This window comes from Terrapene carolina, unplaced genomic scaffold (assembly GCF_002925995.2).
Source record: "Terrapene carolina triunguis isolate 2854851 unplaced genomic scaffold, T_m_triunguis-2.0 Scaffold523, whole genome shotgun sequence".
Classification (NCBI taxonomy): domain Eukaryota; kingdom Metazoa; phylum Chordata; order Testudines; family Emydidae; genus Terrapene; species Terrapene triunguis.
Genome location: NW_020664874.1, coordinates 1,575,075 through 1,600,647, shown reverse-complemented (window position 1 = coordinate 1,600,647; position 25,573 = coordinate 1,575,075). Strand labels below are relative to the sequence as shown.

At 53.0% G+C, this 25,573-nt stretch overlaps 1 protein-coding gene across 1 annotated transcript in view; it reads right to left on the bottom strand.

Moving 5' to 3' along the window:
* Positions 1-25,573, bottom strand: part of DPYSL5 (dihydropyrimidinase like 5) — a 47,106-nt gene that overhangs the window by 9,951 nt on the left and 11,582 nt on the right. The window contains exons 7-8 of the mRNA XM_029913230.1: positions 25,069-25,276; positions 7,953-8,121 (exon numbers count right to left, since the gene is read on the bottom strand). Of these exons, the coding sequence (XP_029769090.1) occupies positions 7,953-8,121; positions 25,069-25,276 (377 nt within the window). The remainder of the gene's footprint in view (positions 1-7,952; positions 8,122-25,068; positions 25,277-25,573) is intronic.

Sequence of the window (25,573 nt, the reverse complement as noted above, 5' to 3'; positions counted from 1 at the left end):
AATGGTCTCAAGTTGCAGTGGGGGAGGTCTAGGTTGGATATTAGGAAACACTATTTCACTAGGAGGGTGGTGAAGCACTGGAATGCTTTACCTAGGGAGGTGGTGGAATCTCCTTCCTTGGAGGTATTTAAGGCCCGGCTTGACAAAGCCCTGGCTGGGATGATTTAGTTGGGAATTGGTCCTGCTTTGAGCAGGGGGTTGGATTAGATGACCTCCTGAGGTCCCTTCCAACCCTGATATTCTATGATTCTATGACTAGTCAGCAATGTGATGCTGTTGTGATGCAAAAAATGTGATGTATGGAAAGGATGTAGAGAAACTGGAAAGGATCCAGAGGCGAGCGACAATGATGATCAAAGGGATGGAATGCAGCCAGATGAGCAAAGGCTGAAGGAACTGGGTAGGTTTAGTTTGGAAAAGAGGAGATTAAGAGGGGACATGATAACGGTCTTCAGATACTGGAAAGGCCGCCATAAAAAAGATGGAGAAAAGTTGTTCTCTCTTGCCACAGAAGGGCAGGACAAGAGGCCATGGGGTCAAACGACAGCACAGCAGATTTCGATTAAACCCCGGGAAAAACTCCCTAACTGTAAGAACAGTACGACAGTGGAACAGATGCCTGTGGAGGTCATGGAAGCTCCTTCACTGGAGGTTTTCAAAAGGAGGCTGGAGCCATCTGTCTGGGATGGGTCAGACACAACAAATCCTGCATCTGGGCTGGGGGGTTAGACTAGATGACCCTTGACGTCTCTACCCACCCTCTGGTTCTATGATCTAGATGTACCTGAGCTAGCACTGATCAAGTGAATGCGCTAAGAACAGTGTAGCTGCAGTGGTGTGAGCAGAGGGATGGACTAGCCATCCCGAGTCCAGACTCGGCATCTCAGTTTGGTATGCTGCACCGCCAACTCCAAGTGTAGACGTACCCAGACACAGATAATCACCTCAACATGAGTTGTCTGCGCACTACCGTGGCAAAAGGCTCAGGGACCCCGGGATATATAAAAATGGGGCTAACATGTAGAAGTAGGAAAGTGATTTGTAGATTCTGAGATCCCCAGGCCAGAAGGGACCATTGTGATCGTCTGGTCTGACCTCCTGCCTAGCATAGGCCAGAGACCGGCCCCACAATAACTCACAGAGCAGATCATTTAAGCATTGCCAGGGATGGAGAATCCACCAAAACCCCCGTAGTTAATTACTCTCCCTGTTAATAATTTACATCTTATTTCCAGTCTGAGTTTGTCTAGCGTCATCCTCCAGCCACTGGCTGGTGGTAGCCCTGTCTCTGCTAGACTGAAGAGCCCCATACCAAGTATTTGTTCCCCAAGTCTACTGATCAAGTCACCCCTTAAGCTTTTCTTTATTAAGCTAAAAAAAGACAGAGCTCCTGGAGTCTCTCATAATCAGGCAGGTTTTCCAATCCTCCAATCATTCTCGTGGGTCTTCTCTGACCCTTCTCCAATTTATCAATATCCTCCTTGACCTGTGGGCACAGGAACTGAACACAGGATTCCAGCAGTGGTCGCACCAGTGCCAAAGGCAAAAGAACCCTCTCGACCCTGTGACGTTCTGAGTGTAATATAATATTTCATTGAAAGGTGACAGGGCCAGAAAGAGTTAATTAATTCAGACTGACCTGACCCATGGCTGAACCTTAAGGACTGGTTAGGAAGATCTGTAAATGAATAGAGCTTTGAAATGCAAGTCTGCATTGTTAGAGATCTCAAAGGTAGATGTTTGCTCAGGTCTTGTGATGTAAGCAAACAAGTCTTGTCTATTGCTGTAGTTTTAATTCAAAGATCAAAAAGGGAATATTAACATTTATGATGATACTTGAGTAAAATAGTATTATTGTCTCTATGTCTCTTTGAAGGTTGTGGTAATCTGTGTCGGAACTGTTTAATGGATAAATTACCCTGTGCTAATTGCCAGGATGTTTGGGAGAAAGAGAGTTAAGCCTATTGTTTTCTCAGGCCAAAAGGCTGCTGGAAATGTATAAGAACCCTGGGACACGATCCTGCTTCATCTCAGATCTGCTTTGGGTTTCAAGAGGGGGAAACCTTAAGCCACAAGGATTGAGATCCCCAGTCACTGACTGGAGCCACCCTGAATATGGACATTGGACTATAACCTATGGTCTATTTCTAAAAGGACTTTTGGAACAAGCTCACCTCTGCTATGTATCTGAACTCAAGAATTCAATTCAAGTCTGTCTGTATATTGATCTTTTAACCAACTCTCTCTCTCTTTTCTTTTTTAATAAATTTTAGTTTAGTTAATAAGAATTGGCTATAGCGTGTATTTTGGGTAAGATCTAAGTTGTAATTGAACCTGGGTATGTGGCTGATTCTTTGGGGTTGGAAGAACCTTTTCTTTTATGTGATGAGATAAGATTTTCAGTAATCATCATCATATCTGAGAGGTGTGTCTGGACGGAGGGCTGAGGCTGGGCACTTTAAGGGAACTGCGTTGTTTGGACTTCTAAGTAACCAGTGAGGTCCTATAGAAGCTGTTTTGTGCTGGTTGGTAAATCTAAGTATTGGAATATCCACCAGCGTTTGGGGTTTGTCTGCCCCGTTTTGTTTGCAGTTCACCCTGATCGAGTGACCTCAGCTGGCTCCCACGGGCAGCACCGTCACAGACCCCTACTCAAGATTCCTCTATTTATGCATCCCTGTTTATGATCTTGTCAGGGCACTGAGATTGGGGGCTGCAGATATAGGCCAGGCCCATAGTGGGGTCAAGGCAATAGAGCCATGGCCAATTCATACCAGCTAGGATCTGGCCCATTGACTCAGCAGAGCAATGGTTGATTGACGCCAGCTGGGGATCTGGCCCATTGACTCAGAGGAGCGATGGCTGAGTCACACCAGCTGGGGCTCTCCCCATACAGTGGAATTGTTAGTGGTGTAAAAAGCCTCTGCCTGCTCCTGTGGGGGCTTTGCCAGCCCTCCAGACCTGAGATCGCTGTGCCCGGCAGCGGTGTTTCCTTCCTGCCCTCGCTGGGTGCTGCCTGCTTCTCCCACAGTGGCTGGGCTTGCCCTGGCACTGCTAGCGCATCATGGATCCTGCTAGCGTCTAGGCCCAGGAGAATCTGCTCCCTCTTCCTGCTGCAGCCCCCTGCCAGCTCCAGCTCCCCCCCCACACACACACACACTCCAGCCAGCTCCCAGCTGGCTGCCAGGGGCCTGTGCCAGGCCCGTTCCTTGAGGCTAATTCCTTCCCCAAACTTATCTGAGATCAAGGCGGTAGCATTAACATTTGCAGGGACTGCCTTGGGACACCAGATGGCTGTGCTGGGGCATATCTGGTTAGCCTCTGTATTCCGAGTAAGCCCATTAGAATGTATTGTGGGGTTTGGGGTATTTCTACGGTTTGGAGAACTTGGGCCCCCCCCACTGGGTTTCCCCCACGGGTCAGAGTTTTTCTATGCGGGGCTAGTTTTACTCTTACACCCGTCACTCTGTTAAACTGTGGTGCAGTGAGTCCTTTTCCTGAGGGGCTTGCGCTTTTCACCATTTCCATTCTCACAGACGCACCAGCGATTCCTGCAGGAATCTTGGGCCTATCTCACACGCTCCAAGGTGGACAGAAACGCCCCCGAGCTCAGGCTCTTTATAAACTCTAGCCCAGTCTCTGTGGCTGGGCGCAGATGGAATTCCAGTCTGTGCAGATTCTTTGGTTCTCCCAGGACTGGGCGTTGAAATGTGGCTGTTTCCTTCGGTCTCTGGTGGGCTTTTTCTTCAGCTTCCAGCTCTTGCTTTCGCCGCAGGACAGCAGCTTGGCTCCTTCCTCAGCTAACGCTGTTTTCTTGTTACCCGAACGCCAGCCAGCTTCACTTCATTGTCAACCCTCATCGGCCATTATTTGTAACCGGAGCCTGTCAGCTTCACTGGCCTCGGCTGTTTGATCCCACTCACCTCTGAGCGGAGCCGTCCCCTCCAAGGGCCATTCTTCTTCCTTCACCACATTGTTTCCGCTTCTTTCAGCGTGTGACTGTGCTTCACCTACTCTCGGTGTTCTCCAACCCTTCAAGCTCTCCAGAGCACATTTTAAACTCGGAGATTCGTGGGCCCCTGGGCCAAAGCCCAGCATATCCTAACCAGGCAGTGCTTTCCCCAGGAATTGAAATTGCGGGGGGGGGGGGGCGGCTCAAAAGTACGGGGGGAGGGGTCAGGGCCGATGAGGGGTGAGACCGTGAGGGCGAAGGGGGGCTGTATGGCACCACAGTAACAACTGAAAAATGTTTCACGACCATTTCATTCCATTTAACTCATGTTTTTAAATCATCACACAAATTAAAGTTGGCAACACAAGCCTACTCTGAAGCACTACATCTACATCCTTCTTGCTTTCTTGTTGTAATTTTGCACAACTCTGTTAATGAGCTTCTCGAATGCAGTGCGTTCATCTTGGGTGGCTTCTCGTGTGTCCGGTACTTCCAGTTCTTCATGACATGCTCATGATCAGGCAGAAGGCGACTTCTTTCAGAACACAAAATTCTATTCAATGAGGAAAAAGAACGCCCAACTGTAGCTGTTGTGACTGGGAGTAGAAAGAGATGTATACCTACTTCTTTCAGCCCAGGAAACACAGCACAAAAATGGGTCAAACCACTAGTGATGATAAAGAAGAAGTTGAAGTCAAATCTACATTTGTTCATCGTATGATATTCCACTCTGTGTTCAAATTCTCTAGTCTGTCCTGATCACATGGCAGCCCCATTGCTGGCAGCGCTTCATTGCACTCAACTGTCGGTGTTTTATAAGACAGGCATCTGTAAAAGCTACGTAGAGGTTGATAGAATCCAGAAGTAGTTGTTGTAGAGATATAAGAATCAAGTTAGTGTACTTTACTTTTTCAACTGTCTTAAACACTTTTTGTCCTCTTCATTTAAGGAGTCAATAACAGTCACTTCTGAACTGAAATCTTTGCTTCTTCCAGTACTTTTTCAATGGATCTCTCTCTGATCGATCCAAGTGTAGCTTCCATTGCTGGACACAGATCTACTACTGTTCTAGCAGATGCCTGGATGGCATTGTTTACTGACCCAAGTGGTTTCAACAGTAGACTTACAAGAGAGAGAATGGCGATTGTATTCTCTGAACTTAGTAGCAAAAGTAGTTCACCAGCCTCACTACTTAAATCCGCCCCATCTCGGTAAATACTTTCCAAAGCCAATAATAATGGTTGCAGTAATTTTAAGTATCAGAGGGGTAGCCGTGTTAGTCTGTATCCACAAAAACAATGAGGAGCCGGGGGAGCAAAGTCACTAAAACGTAGCCCTTTAACGTGCCCCTCCCTTCTCCTCCACCGCACCCCACTCAGAGTTGTTGGCCTTGGCCAGTGAAGACCAAGAGTTCAGAGGTGCTTTCACATGAGTTCACCTCCCACCGTGGGGGGGTGTGCGCGGGAGAAGGTACCTTGCTTGTTCCTCCAGCTGCTGTTGTTCGTCATGCCACCATTCACTCCACCACTCCATTGCCAATGGCCCTGCGCTCTCACCTTCTGCTGCCACCTGCCACTGTGACCTCTGCGAGTCGGTCTCTTGAGGTTCCACCAGCTCTCAGTGATTTCAGCTCTCAGTGGGGGAAGCTCACAGCGAGTGCAGGCTGGGCCGTCCCTTCCACAGAAACATTGTCCTGCAGAAGGTCTAAGACTTAGGACTGACTGTCAGTGATTTCGGTTCTAGTGACCACTTAACAAAACAAAAAAGACTCTCAATGGAGCCTAATAAGAGAGAGTCCAGCGGAGGGCAACGAAAATGATGAGGGGGCTGGAGCACATGAGTTATGAGGAGAGGCTGAGGGAACTGGGATTGTTTAGTCTCCAGAAGAGAAGAGTGAAGGGGGATTTGATAGCTGCTTTCAACTACCTGAAGGGGGGTTCCAAAGAGGATGGAGCTCGGCTGTTCTCAGTGGTGGCAGATGACAGAACAAGGAGCAATGGTCTCAAGTTGCAGTGGGGGAGGTCTAGGTTGGATATTAGGAAACACTATTTCACTAGGAGGGTGGTGAAGCACTGGAACGGGTTCCCTAGGGAGGTGGTGGAATCTCCTTCCTTAGAGGTTTTTAAGGTCAGGCTTGACAAAGCCCTGGCTGGGATGATTTAGTTGGGGATTGGTCCTGCTTTGAGCAGGGGGTTGGACTAGATACCTCCTGAGGTCTCTTCCAACCCTGATATTCTATGATTCTATGATAAGCTCTATTTTTAAACAGGGTAGAGGGGCAGGTCAAAAGTGCCTGTGACTCTTAGGCACAGCCCACACCACCATGCAAACCCCCTGTCCTGTCCCTGCCCCCCCGCCCTCCACTGGGATCTGCCATCCAAACCCCTTGCTTAGCAAGTACAGTTCAGTTGAGGGGGACCAGGGCTTAATTTGTAATGAAAGAGGTGCCAGGGCTCAAGCAAGTTTTTTACTTTCATAACTGATGTGGCAAGCTCAGGGCTATGAACTGCCAAGCCTGGAGGTGCCTGGGGCTATGAACTGCCAGGGCTCAGCCCTGGCAAAAATTAAGCATTGAGGGTGACCCCTTCATTCAGTCAGGCTAAGCACGGTTCTGCTGCCCTTTACTCATACAATGAGGAGAACAACATTTCATGACCCCTGCATTCAGTACTAAAGTGATTTGTAACCCAGCACCAGCCAAAATTGATCACATGGGCAGCACAGCTCTGTCTGCTGGGTACCTTCGCAGAGTAGGTGAGTTCATGTAAATACAGTCTGGTCCTGAAGCCTTTCCCCCTCCCCTGGCTCACCACTAGCTGTCAGGGGAGAGCTCAGTCACACCTTGCTTACAAATCATCATTGGAAATGATAAGGTTGGCCAACGTTGTGGAAAGCAATGTGCCGACATTGTCAGAAAAACAACAGCTGTGTGAGGAAGCTAGTCTTTGTAAATATACTTTTCCAGGTACAAGTATTTGATCACACACTGTATCTGCTTTTAAAATGTGTATTAATGTTTCAATTTCCATTCAAATTTCCAACCAATGACAAAATTGGCAACACTGCATGTAACTAGTTGACCACTGGGGGGGTGTTGGGGAGATTCTGGGGGGGTTACACCCCCGCTGGGGGGGGCGTAGGGAAATCCCTGCCAGGCTACGCCAAACAATGGCCAAGCCCCTGACTGATTGCCCAGAGCTCGCTTTGCTGAGACTCAGCCACCCCCACCCATGGACACTCCCGCCAACCCACGCCTGCCAGCCTCTGCCACGGGAACGGGGCATGGAACGGACGGCACACGGGAATAGCAGCACTGCCAGGCTGGCTCAGAACGAGAGCTGGGAGCCAGGACTCCTGGCTTCTCCCTGCTCTGCCAAGACCAGGAGGGCTGACCTCAGGCACTGCCCAGAAGCTCTGCAGGGCAGGGGCATGTCTGCAGCACCCAGGGCGAGGGGCCACAGGTCCTGGTTGGGACCCATGGGCGCTCCCACAGTACAAATCAACACGCTGCTTCCGTTTCCCCATCTGCGCAGCAGGGCTAACGTCTGCATGGCGGTGCTGTAGTGCTCGCAGTGTGTGGACGGCGCCGGCAGCGCTGTGTCCAGCTAGGCAGTGAGCTCAGCATAGGGGGCAGCAGGGAGCGTCTCGTCCACATGCCACTTGTGGGCTGGTAGAACAGGGAGGTGGGGCTGGTGCGGAGAGCCTGCCGGAGCACCCTGGACTGGGGCAGCCCACGCAGGGCCTGGCACGTGTCCCCCACTCTGTGTCCCTGCCTGAGAGATCCCCCGCCAGGGCTGCGAGCACGGCCAACCAACGCTGCCGGGCGCCTGTCTGTGATGTCGACACAGCCACCGGCAGCCAGACCTGGAACAAGAGGCCCACATGCCCTGACCTGCCCTGCTCTCGGCCAGCCAGTCCCCCCTCGCTCAGACGGGGGCGGGGCTCTCGCTGGGGTCCCCCCTCCAGGGGGCGCTAGCACACGCTCCGGCCCCGCTCTTACCGGATAGGCTGAAGCCGGACTCGTGAAGGTCCCTCATGCCCCCGTGTCGAGTGGCAGGTCGGGTGGGGGTATCTGCAAGTGGAGTCCCCGTCTCCTTTTTCCCAGCATGCACCACCACAGCCACGTCCCCCAGGTAGGGGGTGCGCTCCACGCCCCTAAGCTTTAAACTCTAATGGAGGGAGAAAAGAAACACCCATGAGCGCCAGCCGCACAGTTAGAGCAGAGCTCCCTGGGCGGGACCTGAACCCACGGCCTGCCCTGCCGCGTCCCTATGCTGCCTGATCCCCATGGCTGGCCCTGCCGCGTCCCTACGCTGCCCGATCCCCATGGCTGGCCCCGCCCTGTCCCTACGCTGCCCGATCCCCATGGCTGGCCCCGCCCTGTCCTTACGCTGCCTGATCCCCATGGCTGGCCCCGCCCTGTCCCTATGCTGCCTGATCCTCATGGCTGGCCCCGCCCTGTCCCTATGCTGCCCGAGCCCCGTGGCTGGCCCCGCCCTTACGCAGGCCAATCCCCGTGGCCAGCCCTGCCCCGTCCCTACGCTGCCTGAACCCGCCCCTATGCTGCCTGAGCTCCGTCGCCGGTCCCGCCCCACCCCTACACTGCCTGAGCCCCGTGGCCGGTCCCGCCCCGCCCCGCCCCTACACTGCCTGAGCCCCGTGGCCAGCCCCGTCCCTATGCTGCCCGATCCCTGTGGCCAGTCCCACCCCGTCCCTACGCTGCCCAAGCCTATGGCCAGCCTGGCACCGTCGCTATGCTGCCCGATCCCTGTGTCTGGCCCCGCCCCGCCCCTACGCTGCCTGATCCCCGTGGCCGGCCCCGCCCCTATGCAGGCCGATCCCCGTGGCCGGCCCCGCCCTCTCCCTACGCTGCCCGATCCCCGTGGCCAGCCTGGCACCACCAGACTGGACCTTAGGCTACCCGCTGTGTCTGGCCCTGGGGGACAGCAGCCAGCAGCCTAGTGGCTGCATGAGGGCCTTGCCCCACCGGGACAGATTCTGCCATTGAGATGTGGGGTACCAGGCTGGGGAGCCTGGACGATCTGGGGCCCGGACGTGGAGCGGGGCTGAGATGGGATCTCTGCCTAATGTGGGGCTGGGCTGTGACTGAGCTTGCTCCCCGACCCTGCCCAGCCCCTGCCCCTGCCCCTGCCCCTGCGGTTAGTTCGGGGGAGAACTCAGCTGAAAGCGGGGGAAGGATGCTGGGTTTCTCAGGACACTCCAGCCCCATCACCGCAGCTTCCCCAGCTGGGACACTGAACTTCCAGAGGCATCATCCATTGGTGCCCTGAAAGTCCAGTAAAGGCCCTATTAGCCAGGCTGGGCAGGGACGGTGTCCCTAGCCTCTGTTTGCCAGAAGCTGGGAATGGGCGACAGGGGATGGATCACTTGATGATTCCCTGTTCTGTTCATTCCCTCTGGGGCACCTGGCACTGGCCACTGTGGGAAGACCAGATACTGGGCTAGATGGACCTTTGGTCTGACCCTGTGTGGCCGTTCTTATGAGACACCAAGGGCTAGAGGAGAGGGGAGGAGGGTACAGCCTGGGGGTGGTGGTGCAGTGTTGGGTAGCGGGACAGCATAGGGATGGGGGTGCAGCGTGGGGTAGGGGATACAATGTGGGGAATGGGTGCAGTGTGGGTTGGGGAAGGGGGCACAGAATGGGGTGCAGAGGAAGGGGGGACTGCACAGGGAGGAGGTGCAGTGTGGGGGCACAGCATGGAGAAGGGGTGCAGTACAGGGGAAAGGGTAAGGGGGACTGCATGAGGAAGGGGTGCAGTGTGGGGAAGGGGTGCAGCATGGGGCAGGGGGTACAGCATGGGGATGGGGTGCAGAGAGGAGGGGGGAGACAGCACTGAGGGAGGGGGGGGAGGGGAGGGGTACTGCATGGGGAAGAGGGCAGTGCGGGTGTAGGGGGTACAGCAATGGGAAGGGGTGCAGTACGGGGGTAGTGCATGGGGAAGGGGTGCAGTGTGGGGGTAGGGGGTACAGCATGGGGAAGAGGGCAGTGCAGGGGTACAGCATAGGGAAGGGGTGCAGTGTGGGGGTAGGGGGTACAGAATGGGGAAGGGGTGCAGTGCGGGGCTGGGTCTCTGCTATTGCAGCCCCCCTTCCTCCCCACTCAGGCCTGGCTGTGGCTGGCAGAGCTGCACCCTGGGTACGACAGCTGGTGTCATGCTCTGGTCGAGAGGCACTGTCGGGCCACGGCTGGCTGCTGTGTCTCCCCCAGGAGCAGGCCCCCCGGCAGGCAGAGGCCAAGTGATGCAGCTGGTGCCACGGGGGGCAGCTGGGGGGGGACGACCCCCACCTGAAGGGAGCACAGAGTTGGGGCGCTTGATAAACCCCAGCCAAGAGAGAGCGGAGTGCGTCCCCCTAAGGCCTGCAGCACGCTGCCCCCTGCTGGCATGCCGCCTCACTGCACCAATGCAAAGCAGATTCCACCCCCTGCCCAGTCTCTCCCGTGCAACCCCCTCCCCCCAGCCCCATAAGCAAGTAACCGCAGGCGTTAAAGACCAGTCCCATGCAGGCAAGCGATGCCCCCTAGCGCCATGCAAGGATCATGCACAGACAGCAGCAAGTGCCAGCGGCCACAGCCGCGGGCTGGGAACCAGGACTCTGGGGTCCAAGCCTGGCTCTGGGTGGCCTCGGGCAGGTCCCTCCCCACTCCGCCCAGGGTGGGGCGCCCCCTGCTGCCAAGGGGATGCCACTGCCCTGGCACAAGTACGGTGAAACCACAGGCTGCCGCAGGCGAGTGGGGAATCCTAGGGAAGTGAACTGGTGAGGAGGAGTACAAGAGAACGGCACCAGCGTGTAGGGGCGAAGGCCCCGAGTTACACCTAGCAAGGGACACAAAAGGCAGTAAGAAGAGGGTCTCGAGATACATTAAGAGCAAGAGGAAGGAGACTTAATAACTGACATCATCAAAAGGCTGAGGTGGTTAATGCCTATTTTGCTTCCGTCGTCACTAAAAGGTTAATGGTGACCAGATCCTCAACTCAACCAATACTAACCCCAAAGGGGAAGGAAAACAAGCTGAAATAGGGAGCGAACAGCTAAAGACTAGTTAGATAAGTTAGATGTAGTCAAGTGAGCAAGGCCTGATGAAACTCAAGCTGGGGTACGAAGGAACTGGCGGAAACGATCTCGGGACCGTTAGCAATTATCTTTGAGAATTCCTGGAGGACGGGTGAGGTCCCAGAGAACTGGAGAAGGGGAAACACAGGGACCTGTCTTTAAAAAGGGGAACAAGGAGGACCCAGGGAAATACAGACCAGTCAGCCTCACTTCAATACCTGGAAAGACACTGGGACAAATTATTCATCCATCAGTTTGTAAGCGCCTAGAGGAGAAGAGGGTGATAAGGAACAGCCAGCATGGATTTATCAAGAACAAATCCTGCCAAACCAACCTAATTTCCGTCTCTGACACAGTTATTAGCCTAGTGGATGGGGGAAGCTGTAGGCGTGATATGTCTTGATTTAGTAAGGCTTTTGACACATTCCCATGTGACATTCTCACAAGCAACCTGGGGAAACGTGGTCTGGATGGAACTACCGTAAGGTGGCTGCACAACTGGTTGAAAGACCATACTCAAGGAGTAGTTTCAATGGTTCGCTGTCCAACTGGGAGGTCATATCTACTGGGATCCTGCCAGGGTCTGTCCTGGGTCCGGCACTGGTCAATATTTTCATGGATTTGGATAATGGAGTGGAGAGGAGACTTATAAAATCTGCAGCTGACACCAAGCTGGGAGCACTTTGGCGGCAGGATCAGAATTCAAAATGACCTTGACAAATTGGAGAATTGGTCTGAATTCAACAAGCTGTAATTCAATACAGACAAGTGCAACATACTTGAGTTAGGAGGTAAAAATCCAATGCCCAACTCCAGTGGAGAATAACTGGCGAGGTGGCAGTACTGCTAAAATGGGTCTGGTGGATCACAGTGGATCACAAATTGAATATGAGTCACCAATGTGATGCACTTGGAAAAAAGGCTAATATTCTGGGGTGTTGTCACAGATCCACAGGGTCGGGCTACGGCCCGGCCTTGGAACAGTCTCTGGGAGGGGCCCTTCAGTGGGCCAGACCCCCTACAGGTCCCACTCTTCTTTCAAGGTAAGCCACATGGCTTCACCCCCTCTTTAGACTGGACCTGTGGGCTCCAGCCCCCCTGCTCCATCCTGGGAGCTCCGGGCAGCAAGTCCAGCTGGGACAGACCCTGGGGCATAGGCACCGACTCCATGGGTGCTCTGGGGCTGGAGCACCCACAGGAAAAAATTAGTGGGTGCTCTGCACCCACCGGCAGCCAAGCTCCCCCCCCCCCGCGCCCCACCTCCTCCTCCTCCCCTGAGCACGCCGCATCCTTGCTCCTCCACCTACCTCCCAGCGCTTCCTGCCTTGCTGCTGCCAAACAAGTGTGTGCTTGGTGTGCTTGGAGGGAGGGGGAGAAGCGAGAACGTGGCGCGCTCTGGGGAGGATGTGGGTCTGGGGCAGGGATTTGGGGAAGGGGTTGGAATAGGGGCAGGGTTGGAATGGGGGTGGGGCAGGGGTGGAGTCGGGGCTGGCCGGGGCAGAGGGGGGTTGAGCACCCACCGGCGGGAGCAGAAGTCAGCACCTATGCCCTGGGGGAGACGTGTCCTCTCCTCAGGGATCAGTGCCCCTCGCCCAGCGTCTGCAGGGACACTCACCCAGTGCTGTCAAACCAGGCGGGTTTATTAGTCACCTGGCACACGGCCCAGGCAGCCCCTCGGGTGGCCCAGAGAACTGACGGTTACAGCCCAGCCCGGCCTGGGCAGCCAGCACCCAGCCCAGCTGCAGTGACCCCCGTGGTTCAAGCTCCGTCTGTCTCACTGTCTGACCTTGGTCAGACTCCAGGTGAGAGCCCTGGCCCCGACTCCTGCCAGCGCCCAGCTCTTATCCCCCCCCACACACCTCCCAGCCCCTGTTCCCCAGCTGGGGCCATGGCCCGGCCTCCCTGCTGAGCAGTGGGGAAATCCATCTGCCTCGGGGGCCAGGGTGGGGCGGTTTCCATGTCTGGGCAATTGGATTTGCTGTCGTCTTCTCGAATCTGCACTGCTCTGGGGACCAGGCCCAGACAGCTCGGTGACACCCCCAGCTGTGTCTCTTAGCCTGCCCGGAGAGCAACCGCTCCCTTTCCACCCAGTGGGGAAACTGAGCCACACACAGGGCCCATCAAAATAGTCCCACTCTGTCCCAGGCGTATGAACAGGAGTGTCCAAAGTCACTGTTCTGCTGTGCTCAGCCCTGGGGGGGGTCTCAGCTGGAGCCCTGGGTCTGTTCCTGACTGCCACCCGGAGATGTGGACAAACTGGGGGGAGTTCAGAGGAGAGCAACAGAACCGACGAAAGGTTTAGTAAACCTGACCTGTGAGGAAGGGTGTCACAGCCGGGGCCTGTTTCGTGTTGAGAGAAGGGGCTGAGGGGGGACCTGATAACACTCTTCAGAGCTGCTCAGGGCTGTTCTACGGGGGGGTACATCCCCGGCAGGTAGGACGAGAAGCAAATGGGAGGGAGACTGAGGTTAGCATCTAGGAAGACCTGTCCAGCGGCTGGGGAGTGAAGGTGGGGACCCGCTCCCGAGGGAGGCTGTGGGATCCCACGTTGGACAAACCCCTGTCAGGGCTGGTCCAGGTTCACCCGGCCCTGCCTCAGCACGGGGGGCTGGACCTGGTGCCCTCGCAAGGTCCCTTCCAGCCCCACGTTGCAGCTCCCTAGGGCTGCGGCTGGCAGCTCCTGGATCCACAGTGGCTAGGAGGGGAAGCCGGCACCTGGACCTACTCACCAAGACGGGGGCCAGCAGGGGAGCTGGAGGGAGAGGGCTGGGGGGTGCAGGCCCCAAAGGAGAGGGGGAGGTGCTAAGGAAGCAATCGGGGGGTGAAAGGAACCAGGGGGGCTGCCCTCACTGGGAGGGCGGGTACAAGGGTGCTGCTGAGAGGCAGCCAAAGAGGAATACCCCAGGGTGGGGGGAGGGGAGGGCAGACACGGAGCAGGAGTGACACTCTGCAAGGACAGCAGGGCTGGAGCAGAGCATCAGGGCAAAGGACAAGATCAGTGACCGCGACCCCCCAGGCTCGCTCCCTTCACAGCCGCCTCCATGCCCCCCCGGACCCGCCTGTGCCATGATGGGCCCACGGGGAACGAGCTGCTCACCGACCTCTGAGTGACCGCCCAGCCAGGGTGCCCCCATGAGGCCTGCACTCAGTCATCGCTCCTGACTGGCCTCACATAGACTCATAGGACTGGAGGGACCTCGAGAGGCCATCTAGTCCCGTCCCCTGCACTCAGGGCAGGACTAAGTATTGTCTAGACCATCCCTGACAGGTGTTCGTCCAACCTGCTCTTAAAAATCCCCAAGGATGGAGATTCCACCACCTCCCGAGGCAATTTATTCCAACGCTTAACCACCCTGACAGTTAGGAACTTTTTCCTAATGTCCAACCTAGACCGCCCTTACCGCAATTTAAGCCCATTGCTGCTTGTCCTGTCCCCAGAGGTTAAGAACAATTTTTCTCCCTCCTCCTTGAAACCACCTTTTATGTACTTGAAAACTTATCACGTCCCCTCTCAGTCTTCTCTTCTCCAGATTAAACAAACCCAATTTTCTCAATCTTCCCTCATCGATAATGCACGTTTTCTAGACCTTCAATTATTTTTGTTGCTCTTCTCTGGACTTTCTCCAATTTGTCCACATCCTTCCTGAAATGTGGCACCCAAAGGCCTAATCAGAGTGGAGTAGAGCAGAAGAATTACTTCTTGCGTCTTGCTTACAACACTCCTGCTAATACATCCCAGAATGTTTGCTTTTTCTGCAACAGCGTTGCACTGTTGACCCATATTTAGCTTGTGGTCCACTATGACCCCCAGATCCCTTTCTGCAGTACTCCTTCCTAGGCAGTCATTTCCCATTCTGTATGTGTGAAACTGACTGTTCCTTCCTAAGTGGAGTACTTTGCATTTGTCCTTAGGGCAGGTCTACACTAACCCCCCAAGTCGAACTAAGGTACGCAACTTCAGCTACGTGAATAACGTAGCTGAAGTTCGAAGTACCTTAGTTCGAACTTACCTCGGTCCACACGCAGCAGGCAGGCTCCCCTGTCGACTCCGCGGTACTCCTCTCGCCGAGCAGGAGTACCGCAGTCGACGGCGAGCACTTCCGGGTTCGACTTATCGCGTCCAGACAAGACGCGATAAGTCGAACCCAGAAGTTCGATTGCTCGCCGCCGAACTACCGGGTAAGTGTAGACCTACCCTTATTGAATTTCATCCTAGTTACCTCAGACCATTTCTCCAGTTTGTCCAGATCATTTTGAATTTTAATCCTGCCCTCCAAAGCACTTGAAACCCCTCCCAGCTTGGTATCGTCCGCAAACTTTATAAGTGTCCTCTCTATGCCATTCTCTAAATCACTGATGAAGATATTGAACAGAACCGGACCCAGAACCGATCCCTGCGGGACCCCACTCGTTATGCCCTTCCAGCATGACTGTGAACCACTGATAACTACTCTCTGGGAACGGTTTTCCAACCAGTTATGCCAGTGAAAGCATGAAGGGTGGAGGCCTGGAACCGCTCCCGGTGGGGACCCACCAGGCTAGGGAGCAGCGCAATGTGGCCTGACAGTGGGCAGAGAACTGCCACTGGGCAAGCAGCTCCCTGCTGGGTCCCGCTGAGGGAGGGCGTGTGGAGAGGGCCCTGTGGGATCACACATGCCAGAGCACCTGGCAGCTCTAACCAAATCATGCTAAGGAACTGGACGACGGCCTCCCTATGCAACATGTAGGGAAAAAACGCTGTGTGATGACAGGGGCCTTCAACCTGAGTGACGCGCTGCAGGTCTCATGCTGCCAGTGCTCAAACATCCCTAGGACATTTAAACTGTACAGATGACAATCTTCTAACTCAGTAAGTGTTGCAGCCAACACAGGGGAATTCTGTATTAGACCTTGTCCTAACAGACAGAGGGGAACTGATCACAGAGCTAAAAATTAGTGGTAACTTTAGGTACAAGTGATCATGACTTGATCACATTTATAATGTGCAAGCAGTTTTAAAGTCCAGACCAGTAATATACACACTTGGTGCTTTAACAGGGCCAATTTCACAAAAGCTGAAAACAGTTATGAACCAAATCAGCTGGGAGGAAGAACTGAGTCATAAAAATGCAAATGAAGATTGGGAATTGTTCAGAAACAATTCATTAGATGCCCCAAAAGCCACAACTGCATAATCGAAGAAGAAAGCCATACGGATTCAAAAACTGAACTGGTTTAGAGAAGTGAAGGCAGCTATACAAATATATAAACAACAAATGGAAGAAAGGGGAAGTTAATAGTAATAACTATAAATCAGAAGCTAGGAATTGTAGAAAATTCATAAGGGAAGCAAAGGGACACAATAATAGATCTACGGCCAGCAGAGATAAGGACAATATCTAACCCTAACGGGCCATTTCCTTATGTTAATCCGTATAGCTAATGTGACATTATTGACATGAACTGTGACCGTATAGATCATTGTTGCAACCACTGTTATATATTTGGACATAAGCTTTCGTGGGCTAGAACCCACTCCATCAGATGCATGGAGTGGAAAATACAGGAGCAGGTATAAATACAGGAAAAGATGTGATTTGCCTTACCAAGTGTGAGGTCAGTCTAACGAGACAATTCAATTGACAGCAGGATACCAAGGGAGGAAAAATAACTTCTGAAGTGGTAATGAGAGTGGTCCATTTCAGACAGTTGACAAGAAAGTGTGAGTAACAGTAAGGGGAAAATTAGTATTGGGGAAATTGGGTTTAGGTTTTGTAATGACCAACCACTCCCAGTCTTTATTCAGGCCTAATCTGATGGTATCTAGTTTGCAAATTAATTCCAGTTCTGCAGTTTCACATTGTAGTCTGTTTTTGAAGATTTTTTGTTGAAGAATTGCCACTTTCAGGTCTGTTATTGAGGGATCAGGGAGATTGAAGTGTTCTCCTACTGGTTTTTGAATGTTATGATTCCTGATGTCAGATTTGTGTCCATTTATTCTTTTGCATAGAAACTGTCCGGTTTGGCCAATGTACATGGCAGAGGGGCATTGCTGGCACATGATGGCACAGATCACATTGGTAGATGTGCAGATAAACGAGCCCCTGATGGTGTGGCTGATGTGGTTAGGTCCGACGAGGATGTCCCTTAAATAGATATGTGGACAGAGTTGGCATCAGAGTTGATTCCTGGGTTGATGTTTTTGTTGTGTGGTGTGTGGTTGCTGGTGAGTATTTGCTTCAGATTTGGGGGCTGTCTGTAAGTGAGGACTGGCCTGTCCCCGAAGGTCTGTGAGAGTGAGGGATCGTCCTTCAGGATAGGTTGTAGATCCTTGATGATGCGCTGGAGAGGTTTTAGTTGGGGGCTGAAGGTGACGGCTAGTGGCGTTCTGTTACTTTCTTTATTGGCAAAAAGAACAGGAGTACTTGTGGCACCTTAGAGACTAACAAATTTATTAGAGCATAAGCTTTCGTGGGCTACAGCCCACTTCTTCGGATGCATATTGAGTGAAACATATATCGAGGAGATATATATACACACATACAGAGAGCATGAACAGGTGGGAGTTGTCTTACCAACTCTGAGAGGCCAATTAAGTAAGAGAAAAAAAACTTTTGAAGTGATAATCAAGGTAGCCAAGTACCCCTGTCTTGTAGTAGGTGGCTTCTGGGTACCCTTCTGGCTCTGTCAATCTGTTTTTTCACTTCACCAGGTGGGTACTGTAGTTTTAAGATCACTTGATAGAGATCCTGTAGGTGTTTGTCTCTGTCTGAGGGATTGGAGCAAATGCGGTTGTATCTTGGAGCTTGGCTGTAGACAATGGATCATGTGATGTGGTCTGGATGAAAGCTGGAGGCATGTAGGTAAGTATAGGGTGGTGTTTATGTGACCATCGCTTATTAGCACTGTAGTGTCTAGGAAGTGAATCTCTTCTGTGGACTGGTCCAGGCTGAGGTTGATGGTGGGGTCGAAATTGTTGAAATCTTGGTGGAATTCCTCTTTTGTTGTATTTTGCTGATACAGACTAACACGGCTACCATTCTGAAACCTGTTATATATTTGCAGCAAATATTGTACAAAGGTTGTCGAGTGAAGTGTCTATGAAAAGGTTATAAGTTGCTGATTATGATTATGCTCTCTGTATGTGTGTATCATTTTTGAAGTTGAAGTTATGAATATTGCCTATGTACTTGTATCTCAATGTGTAGCATTAGTGAAAAATTTGGTCAGCTTCTTGAGAAAGGAATTTGCAAGTTAAGTGCCCAATCAAGAAACAGTTAACTAACAATGGACCTTGGGAGACTCCAATCCACATGAAAAGTCTTCCTGGGACGTTCAAGGTAGCACGTGAGCAATGGCTGATCTCCTTGTAAAACAGTGGGTCTCAAACTTTTTTACTGGCAACCTCTTTCACATTGCAAGACTCTGAGTGTGACCCCCCTAATAAATTAAACACCCTTTTAAATATATTTAACACCATTATAAATGCTGGAGGCAAGGGGGGTGTGGGGTGGAGGTTAACAGCTCACGACCCCCCATGTAATGACCTTGCGACCACATGAGGGGTCCTGACCCCCAGTTTGAGAACCTCTGCTGTAAAAGAACTGAGTCATGCATGGACATGTGACTTGCCCATGTGGCTACAAACTCCATCTTGTTGCTGTGATTTTGCACAGGAGAACAAAGGGGTTTCCCACCCACAAGAAAAAGAATATAAAAGGCCCTAGAAACCCCTCCATTTTGTCTTCAATCCTGCTTCTTACTTCTGGAGGAACCTTGCTATGTTCTTATGTTCTGTGCTACAAACTGAAGCTCTGAACAAAGGACTGAATGACCCATCCCAGCTGTGGATGTTCCAGAGACTTGAATTGAACCTGCAGTTTATTTCATCGCTGCTACAAGCCAGAACCAAGAACTTTGCCATTACTGTATGTAATTGATTCCATTTAACCAATTCTTGCTCTCATCTATAATTCTTTCTTTTTATGAATAAACCTTTAGATTTTAGATTCTAAAGGATTGGCAACAGCATGATTTGTGGGTAAGATCTGATTTGTATATTGACCTGGGTCTGGGGCTTGGTCCTTTGGGATCAGGAGAACCTTTTTTCCTTTTACTGGGATATTGGTTTTCATAACCATTCGTCCCCATAACGAGTGGCACTGGTGGGGATACTGGGAAACTGGAGTGTCTAAGGGAATTGCTTGTATGACTTATGGTTAGCCAGTGGGGTGAAACCGAAGTCCTCTCTGTTTGGCTGGTTTGGTGCCTTAATGGTAAAGGAAACCCAGCCTTGGGCTGTAACTGCGCTGTGTCATGGAGGCACCAGGCAATGCTCTGGAACTGCTCCCTACGAAGCCAGTCTGGACTGTGGGGGAGCCTCCTCTCTGTGAGCAGACTGTCTCCAGGGCAAGGAGCTTACACAGCTTCCCCTTCCTGGGTCTGACCTCAGAGCATTCAGCATCCCCTTCCTCACCGTGCGCTTCCCGCAGCAAGTCCGCCCAGGAGGGCTCCTGGGGAAGCCAGAGGACCTTGCCCCCCAACTCCGCGGTCAGACATGACTCTCAGCCAGCCAGTAAAACCTAAGGTTTATTAAATGACAGGAACACAGTCCAAAACTGAGCTTGTAGGTACAGAGAACAGGACCCCTAAGTCAGGTCCATCTTAGGGGCAGGGAGGCCAGAGCCCTGTCTGGGCCCCCTCCATTTCCCCAGCCAGCTCCAAACAAACTTTTCAGCCCTTCCTCTGGCCTTTGTTTCTTTCCCCGGCCAGGAGGCCACCTGATCTCTTTGTTCCCCAACACCTTCAGATGGCACTTGCAGGGGAGGGGCCCAGGCCATCAGTTGCCAGGAGATAGGGTGTCAGCCATTCTCTGTGCAGACGGCCTCACACCTGCCCTCTAGGGCTCTGCAACAATCACACCCTGATCCCGCCCCCTAGATACTTAAGAACTGCATAGGGGAAACTGAGGCACCGACACAGTATTCAGAGAAAGCATTAAGAACATTCCCACTTCGTCACACCCTGCTCTAAGCAATTTGTCCTGAATTGATACTCTCCGTTTTATCCCGCCAGAGGCAGCATCGTTACAGCTAATTACCGGTGATGCTTAGGAAATAGGTCTATTAGGAGTCTCCATAATTGCCTATTGTTTGCCTAAGGACTCTGAGCTGTCAAAGAAGACCTGGAACGGTATAAGAATGGCTTGGGTCCTGATCCTTTTTATCTCAGATCTGTTTGATGCTTCAAGCAGGGGAAGCTTAAGCCATAAAACTGAGATCTCCAGTCCTAATCTGGATCACCCTGAATATGGACATTGGACTATAATTTATGGACCAATTCTGAAAGAACTCTTTGCAACTACAAAGCTCACCATCTCTACTATGAATCTGATCTCAGAACTGTATTCATGTCTGTATGTATACTGATTTTTTTAACCAATACCGTCTCTCTTCTTTTTAAATAAATTTTAGTTTAGTTAATCAGAATTGGCTGTAAGCGTGTAGTTGGGTAAGATCTGGAATATTCATTAACTTGGGTGGTAATGTGTCCGATCCTTTGGGATTGGTAGAACTTCCTTATATGAGGAATAAGATTTTCAATGATCCTCATCATATTTGACTTGGGTGTCTGGGCGGAGGCCTAAGGCTGGGTGCTTCTGGGTAACCAGTGAGGTATTATAGAAGCTGTTTGGGGCTGGTTTGGTAAATCTAAGTATTGGAATATCCACCAGCTTTGGGGATTGTCTGCCCCATTCTTTGCAGTTCACTCTAACTGAGTAACTCCAGTGTGGCCCCCCGGGACCCCAGTCACAGCAACATACACCCACCTCTCTCTCTCTCAGCTTATCCTGAGAACAAACTTTGTCCTTTCGCCCTCCCTCCGGCCTGGTATCCATCCAAAATATAGGAGAAACTGAGGCACACGCAGGACTTTCAAAAATACTACAGAAAATTCCGGCTTTGTCACACATGGGTTTATGGGAAATGGATCCTGTCAAACTAACTTGATATATTTTTGATGATATTTCAAGTCTGGTTGATCAAGGTAACAGTGTTGATATAATATACTCAGATTTCTCTAAGGCATTTGACATGGTACCGCATGACATTGTGATTAAAATACTAGAATGTTATAAAGTAAACCTGGCCCACCGTAAATGGATTCAAAGCTGGCTAACTGATAGATCTCAACATGTAATTGTAAATGGGGAGTCATCATCGAACGGGGTGTTTCTAGTGGGGTCCTGCAGGGATCGGCTCTCAGCCCTATGTTATTTAACATTTGTATTGACGACCTGGAAGAAAACAAAATCACCACTGATAAAGCTTGCAGATGACACGAACGTTGGGGGAGTGGTACATAATGAAGAGGACAGGTCATTGACTCACACTGATGTAGGGTGACCAGATAGCAAGTGTAAAAAATTGGGACAGGGGGTCGGGGATAATAGGTGCCTATTGTTACGTTATGAGTGTGATAGAATATCTCCTTGAAAGAGTTAATTACCTCACTGACTGACCTGACCCATGGGTGAACTTTAGAGACTGGTTAGGAAGATCTGTAAATGAACAGAGCTTTGAAATGCAGCCGGCATTGTTAGAGATCGAAGGGGAGCTGTTTGCTCAGGGCTTGTGATGTAAGCAAACAAGTCTTGTCTATTGCTATAGCTTTAATTCAAAGACCAAAAAAGGAATATTAACATTTGTGATGACACTTGAGTGAAATAGTATTATTGTCTCTATGTCTCTTTGAAGGTTGTGGTAACCTGGATCTGAACTATTTAATGGATAAATTACCCTGTGCTAATTGCCAGGATGTTTGGGAGAAAGAGAGTTAAGCCTATTGTTTTCTCAGGCCAAAAGGCTGCAGGAAATGTATAAGAACCCTGGGACATGATCCTGCTGCATCTCAGATCTGCTTTGGGTTTCAAGAGGGGGAAACCTTAAGCCATAAGGATTGAGATCCCCAGTCACTGACTGGAGCCACCCTGAATATGGACATTGGACTATAACCTATGGACTATTTCTAAAAGGACTTTTGGCAACTACAAGCTCATCTCTGCTATGTGTCTGAACCTCAAGAATTGAATTCAAGTCTGTCTGTATATTGATCTTTTAACCAACTCTCTCTCTTTTCTTTTTTAATAAATTTTAGCTTAGTTAATAAGAATTGGCTATAGCGTGTATTTTGGGTAAGATTTAAGTTGTAATTTGACCTGGGTATGTGGCTGATTCTTTGGGGTTGGAAGAACCTTTTCTTTTATATGATGAGATAAGATTCTCAGTAATCATCATCATATCTGACGTGAGAGTCTGGACGGAGGCCTGAGGCTGGGCACTTTAAGGGAACTGCGTTGACTGGACTTCTGAGTAACCAGTGAGGTACTATAGAAGCTGTTTTGTGCTGGTTGGTAAATCTAAGTATTGGAATATCCACCAGCGTTTGGGGTTTGTCTGCCCCATTTTGTTTGCAGTTCACCCTAATTGGGTGACCTCAGCTGGCTCCCATGGGCAGCACCGTCACACCTATATAAGAAAAAGCCCCCAAAATCGGGACTGTCCCTATAAAATCGGGACATCTGGTCACCCTACACTGATGTGGATCGCTTGGTAAATTGGGGGCAAGCAAAATGTGTGTTTTAATAGGGTTACATGTAGGAACAAAGAATGCAGGCCAGATTTCCAGGCTGGGGGGCTTTACCCTGGAAGGCACCGACTCTGAAAAAGATTTTGAGGGGTGGCCTGGACTATCAGCTGAACTTGAGCTCCCCGTGTGATGCTGTGGCCAAAAGGGCTAATACACAAGCAGGGCTCTCGAGGAGGAGTTGAGAGGTTATTTTACTCTGTGTGGAAGTGGTGCGACCACTGCTGGAGTCCTGGGTCCTGGTGCCCACAATTCCCCAAGAGATGTGGTGGATTCTCCATCACTCACGTTTTTCTAACAGGTCTGTTCTGGGAATTATTTAGTGCAGGTCTCAGACTAGCTGATCTGATCCCCGCTGGCCTGGGGATCTATGAATGTCTGAACTCAGGCCGGGGCCGGTGACTGGGATCGTTCTGGGTGAATGAATCCCTGGCCACTGGTGGGGAAGCAGCTCCAGGAGCCCGGGGCTTTCCTAGCCAAGCAGGGGCCCCTGGGCTCAGACGCTTTGATGGGAAGGAGGAGCCTTCCCCTTTCCCATCCCTCCCCACTCAGAGTCAGAGCAGGCTGAGCCGGCGGGATCCAGGGCTCCCCAGAGTTGTGAGCTCCTGGACCTTGAACACAGAGCCTGGGTCCCAGCCAGACTTCGTGTGGACCCCTGCGGAGCAGCCCTGTCCCTCACTGCACACCCACCCACGGGCCAGCACTCGGCCCCAAGAGAACCACACCCAGCACCCTGCCGACACAGCGTGATCCCCCCACTCCTCGGACTCAGGAGGGGAGACAGGCGCACGACGGGTCCAAGTTCCCCTTCTCCAGAGAGGCGTGAGGACAGCCCCCCGCTACCCAGGAGGGAGCCAAGACTCCCAGGCGGCACGGCCCCCAGCGCTTCCCCTGCCTCCTTCCCAGATCCCGGGGCTGGTCCCTCGGCTTGGCCGCAGTCCTCTCTCATTGCCGCCTCTGAGTACCATGATGTGAGCCACATGCTCCTCCGGCCCAGGCTCCATTCAACACCCTCCTTGCCCTCCCCTCGGCCAAGGCCCCTCCCCTCGACCCCCCCCCCCCCGGCCCCCCCCCCTCCCCCCCCCCCCTCACCCCCCTTCCCTCGGCCAACGCCCCTCCCCTCGACCCCATTTCCTCGGCCAATGCCCCTCCCCTCAAACCCGTGACCCCCCGGGGCAACAACTCTCCCCCCAAATCCCCAGCCTGCCCCCATCTGCTCCCACCTCCTCTTCCCCCTCACCAGTCCCAGCTCCCCCCCATACAGAGTGGGCAGAGAGACATGCGCGACTTCCCCAGCCACCCCAGGGCTGTGCCCAGAAGCCATACAAAGCCTGCCTCTCTGCCGGCCTTGCCCCAGCTCTCGCACCGGCCTCCTCTGCGGGCATCACATGGAGCCAGCTCACGGCAGCGGGGGGCAGGCTCTCCTCAGTGCCAGCTGCATCATGTTCTCCGGCCCAGCCGCTCCCACCACTCCGGTGGCTGCAGAGCAGCCGCAAAGCCCAGCAGCGCGGGCAGTGGAGTCAGACAATCACTCCGCAGCAGGGCGGCTGGGCGTTGACTCTGAACCCTAACGATACCGATGCCAACGTAGGTGGCATGTCAATACTCACCCCAGCGGGCTGCAGAGGACAGGAGTGCTCTCCTCTCCTGGGAGCGCAGCCCCTTTTGCCACCGCCAGTGAGTAGAGTGCGGGAGGGGACCAGCCGCCGGGCTCCTTCCTATTCCCCACCCTGCTGGGGCAGAGCCTCCGGCTCAGCCCTCTGCCGAGGTGCTACACAGCGGGAGATGGCCTGGCCTGGTGCTCAGGCTCGCCAGGCAAAGGCTGCTCTCAACCAGCTGTGCCAGTCCAGTGCGAGAGATGCAGTGTTGCCGGTGGGGGAATCACACCAGCCGGCTGCTCCTGTGCACAGCCGCAGGGCACCGTGGGTAGAACCCTTTGCCCTCCGCCCACCTGCAGGCTCTTTGCCTTGTGGGATACCCCGCAACAGGAGGAGGAAGGGAGGGAGTCAGGGGTCCGCTCCTGGATTGTCTCCTCCCGGAGGCTGGGCCCCACAGCTGTGGCTGAGCCTGTGGGCAGAGGAAACCCACCCGAGGCTGCCCTGCTCAGCGTGGGCTGTCTCCTGCCAGCGGGGCCCCTGCGCAGCGCCCGCCCACGCTGCCACACGCGGCCCCCTGCAGTTGAGAAGAGTGGGGAGTGGCCAACGGCTTCCTACACAACCAACCGGCCCATCTTGCTGCCGAGGTGGCCCAGCGGCAGGATCCCGGGCTCAGGCACCGCACCACCTCGCCCTGCACCGTGATCCTGGCCCCGCTCCGGCCGTGTGGGGACATGCAGGGGCGGCCAGGCGTGCAGGTGACCCTGAAGCCATGCACAGCTCCGCAGAGCACGGGACACCCCGCCCCCCCGCCCCTCCTACCTTCTCCCGCTGGACAAGCTTCTTGTAGACGGAGTCGGGGAAGGAGCGGAGCGGGCAGAACTTGCCGGTGCCCTCAGCGCACATGAAGACGCCGTTCTCGTAGACCACGCGCCCGCGGCTGATGGTGACCAGCGGCACCCCGTGGCAGCGCATGTTCTCATACAGGCTGATGTCGCCCCCCTGCACCTGGGTGCTGGCGGAGATGGTCCTGCGGGTGGCACAGCGAGAGCAGCTGGTTACAGCCCGGCCCAGAGAGGAGGCGGCTCACTGCACTGGGGCAGCCCTGTGCTAAGAGCCAGCAGCGCCCCCTGCAAGGGCCCAGGTGCAGCGCAGCCAGGAGCCCCAGAGCAATGAGCAGCACCAACCGGCACCGGGACATGGATCGCTCCCCCCGCAACCAGCGTCTGTCCTGGGGCCATCGGGCACCAACCGGCACCGGGACACGGCTCGCTGCCCCTCCCCCCCCCCCGACCAGTGTCTGTCCTGGGCCCGTCGGGCACCAACC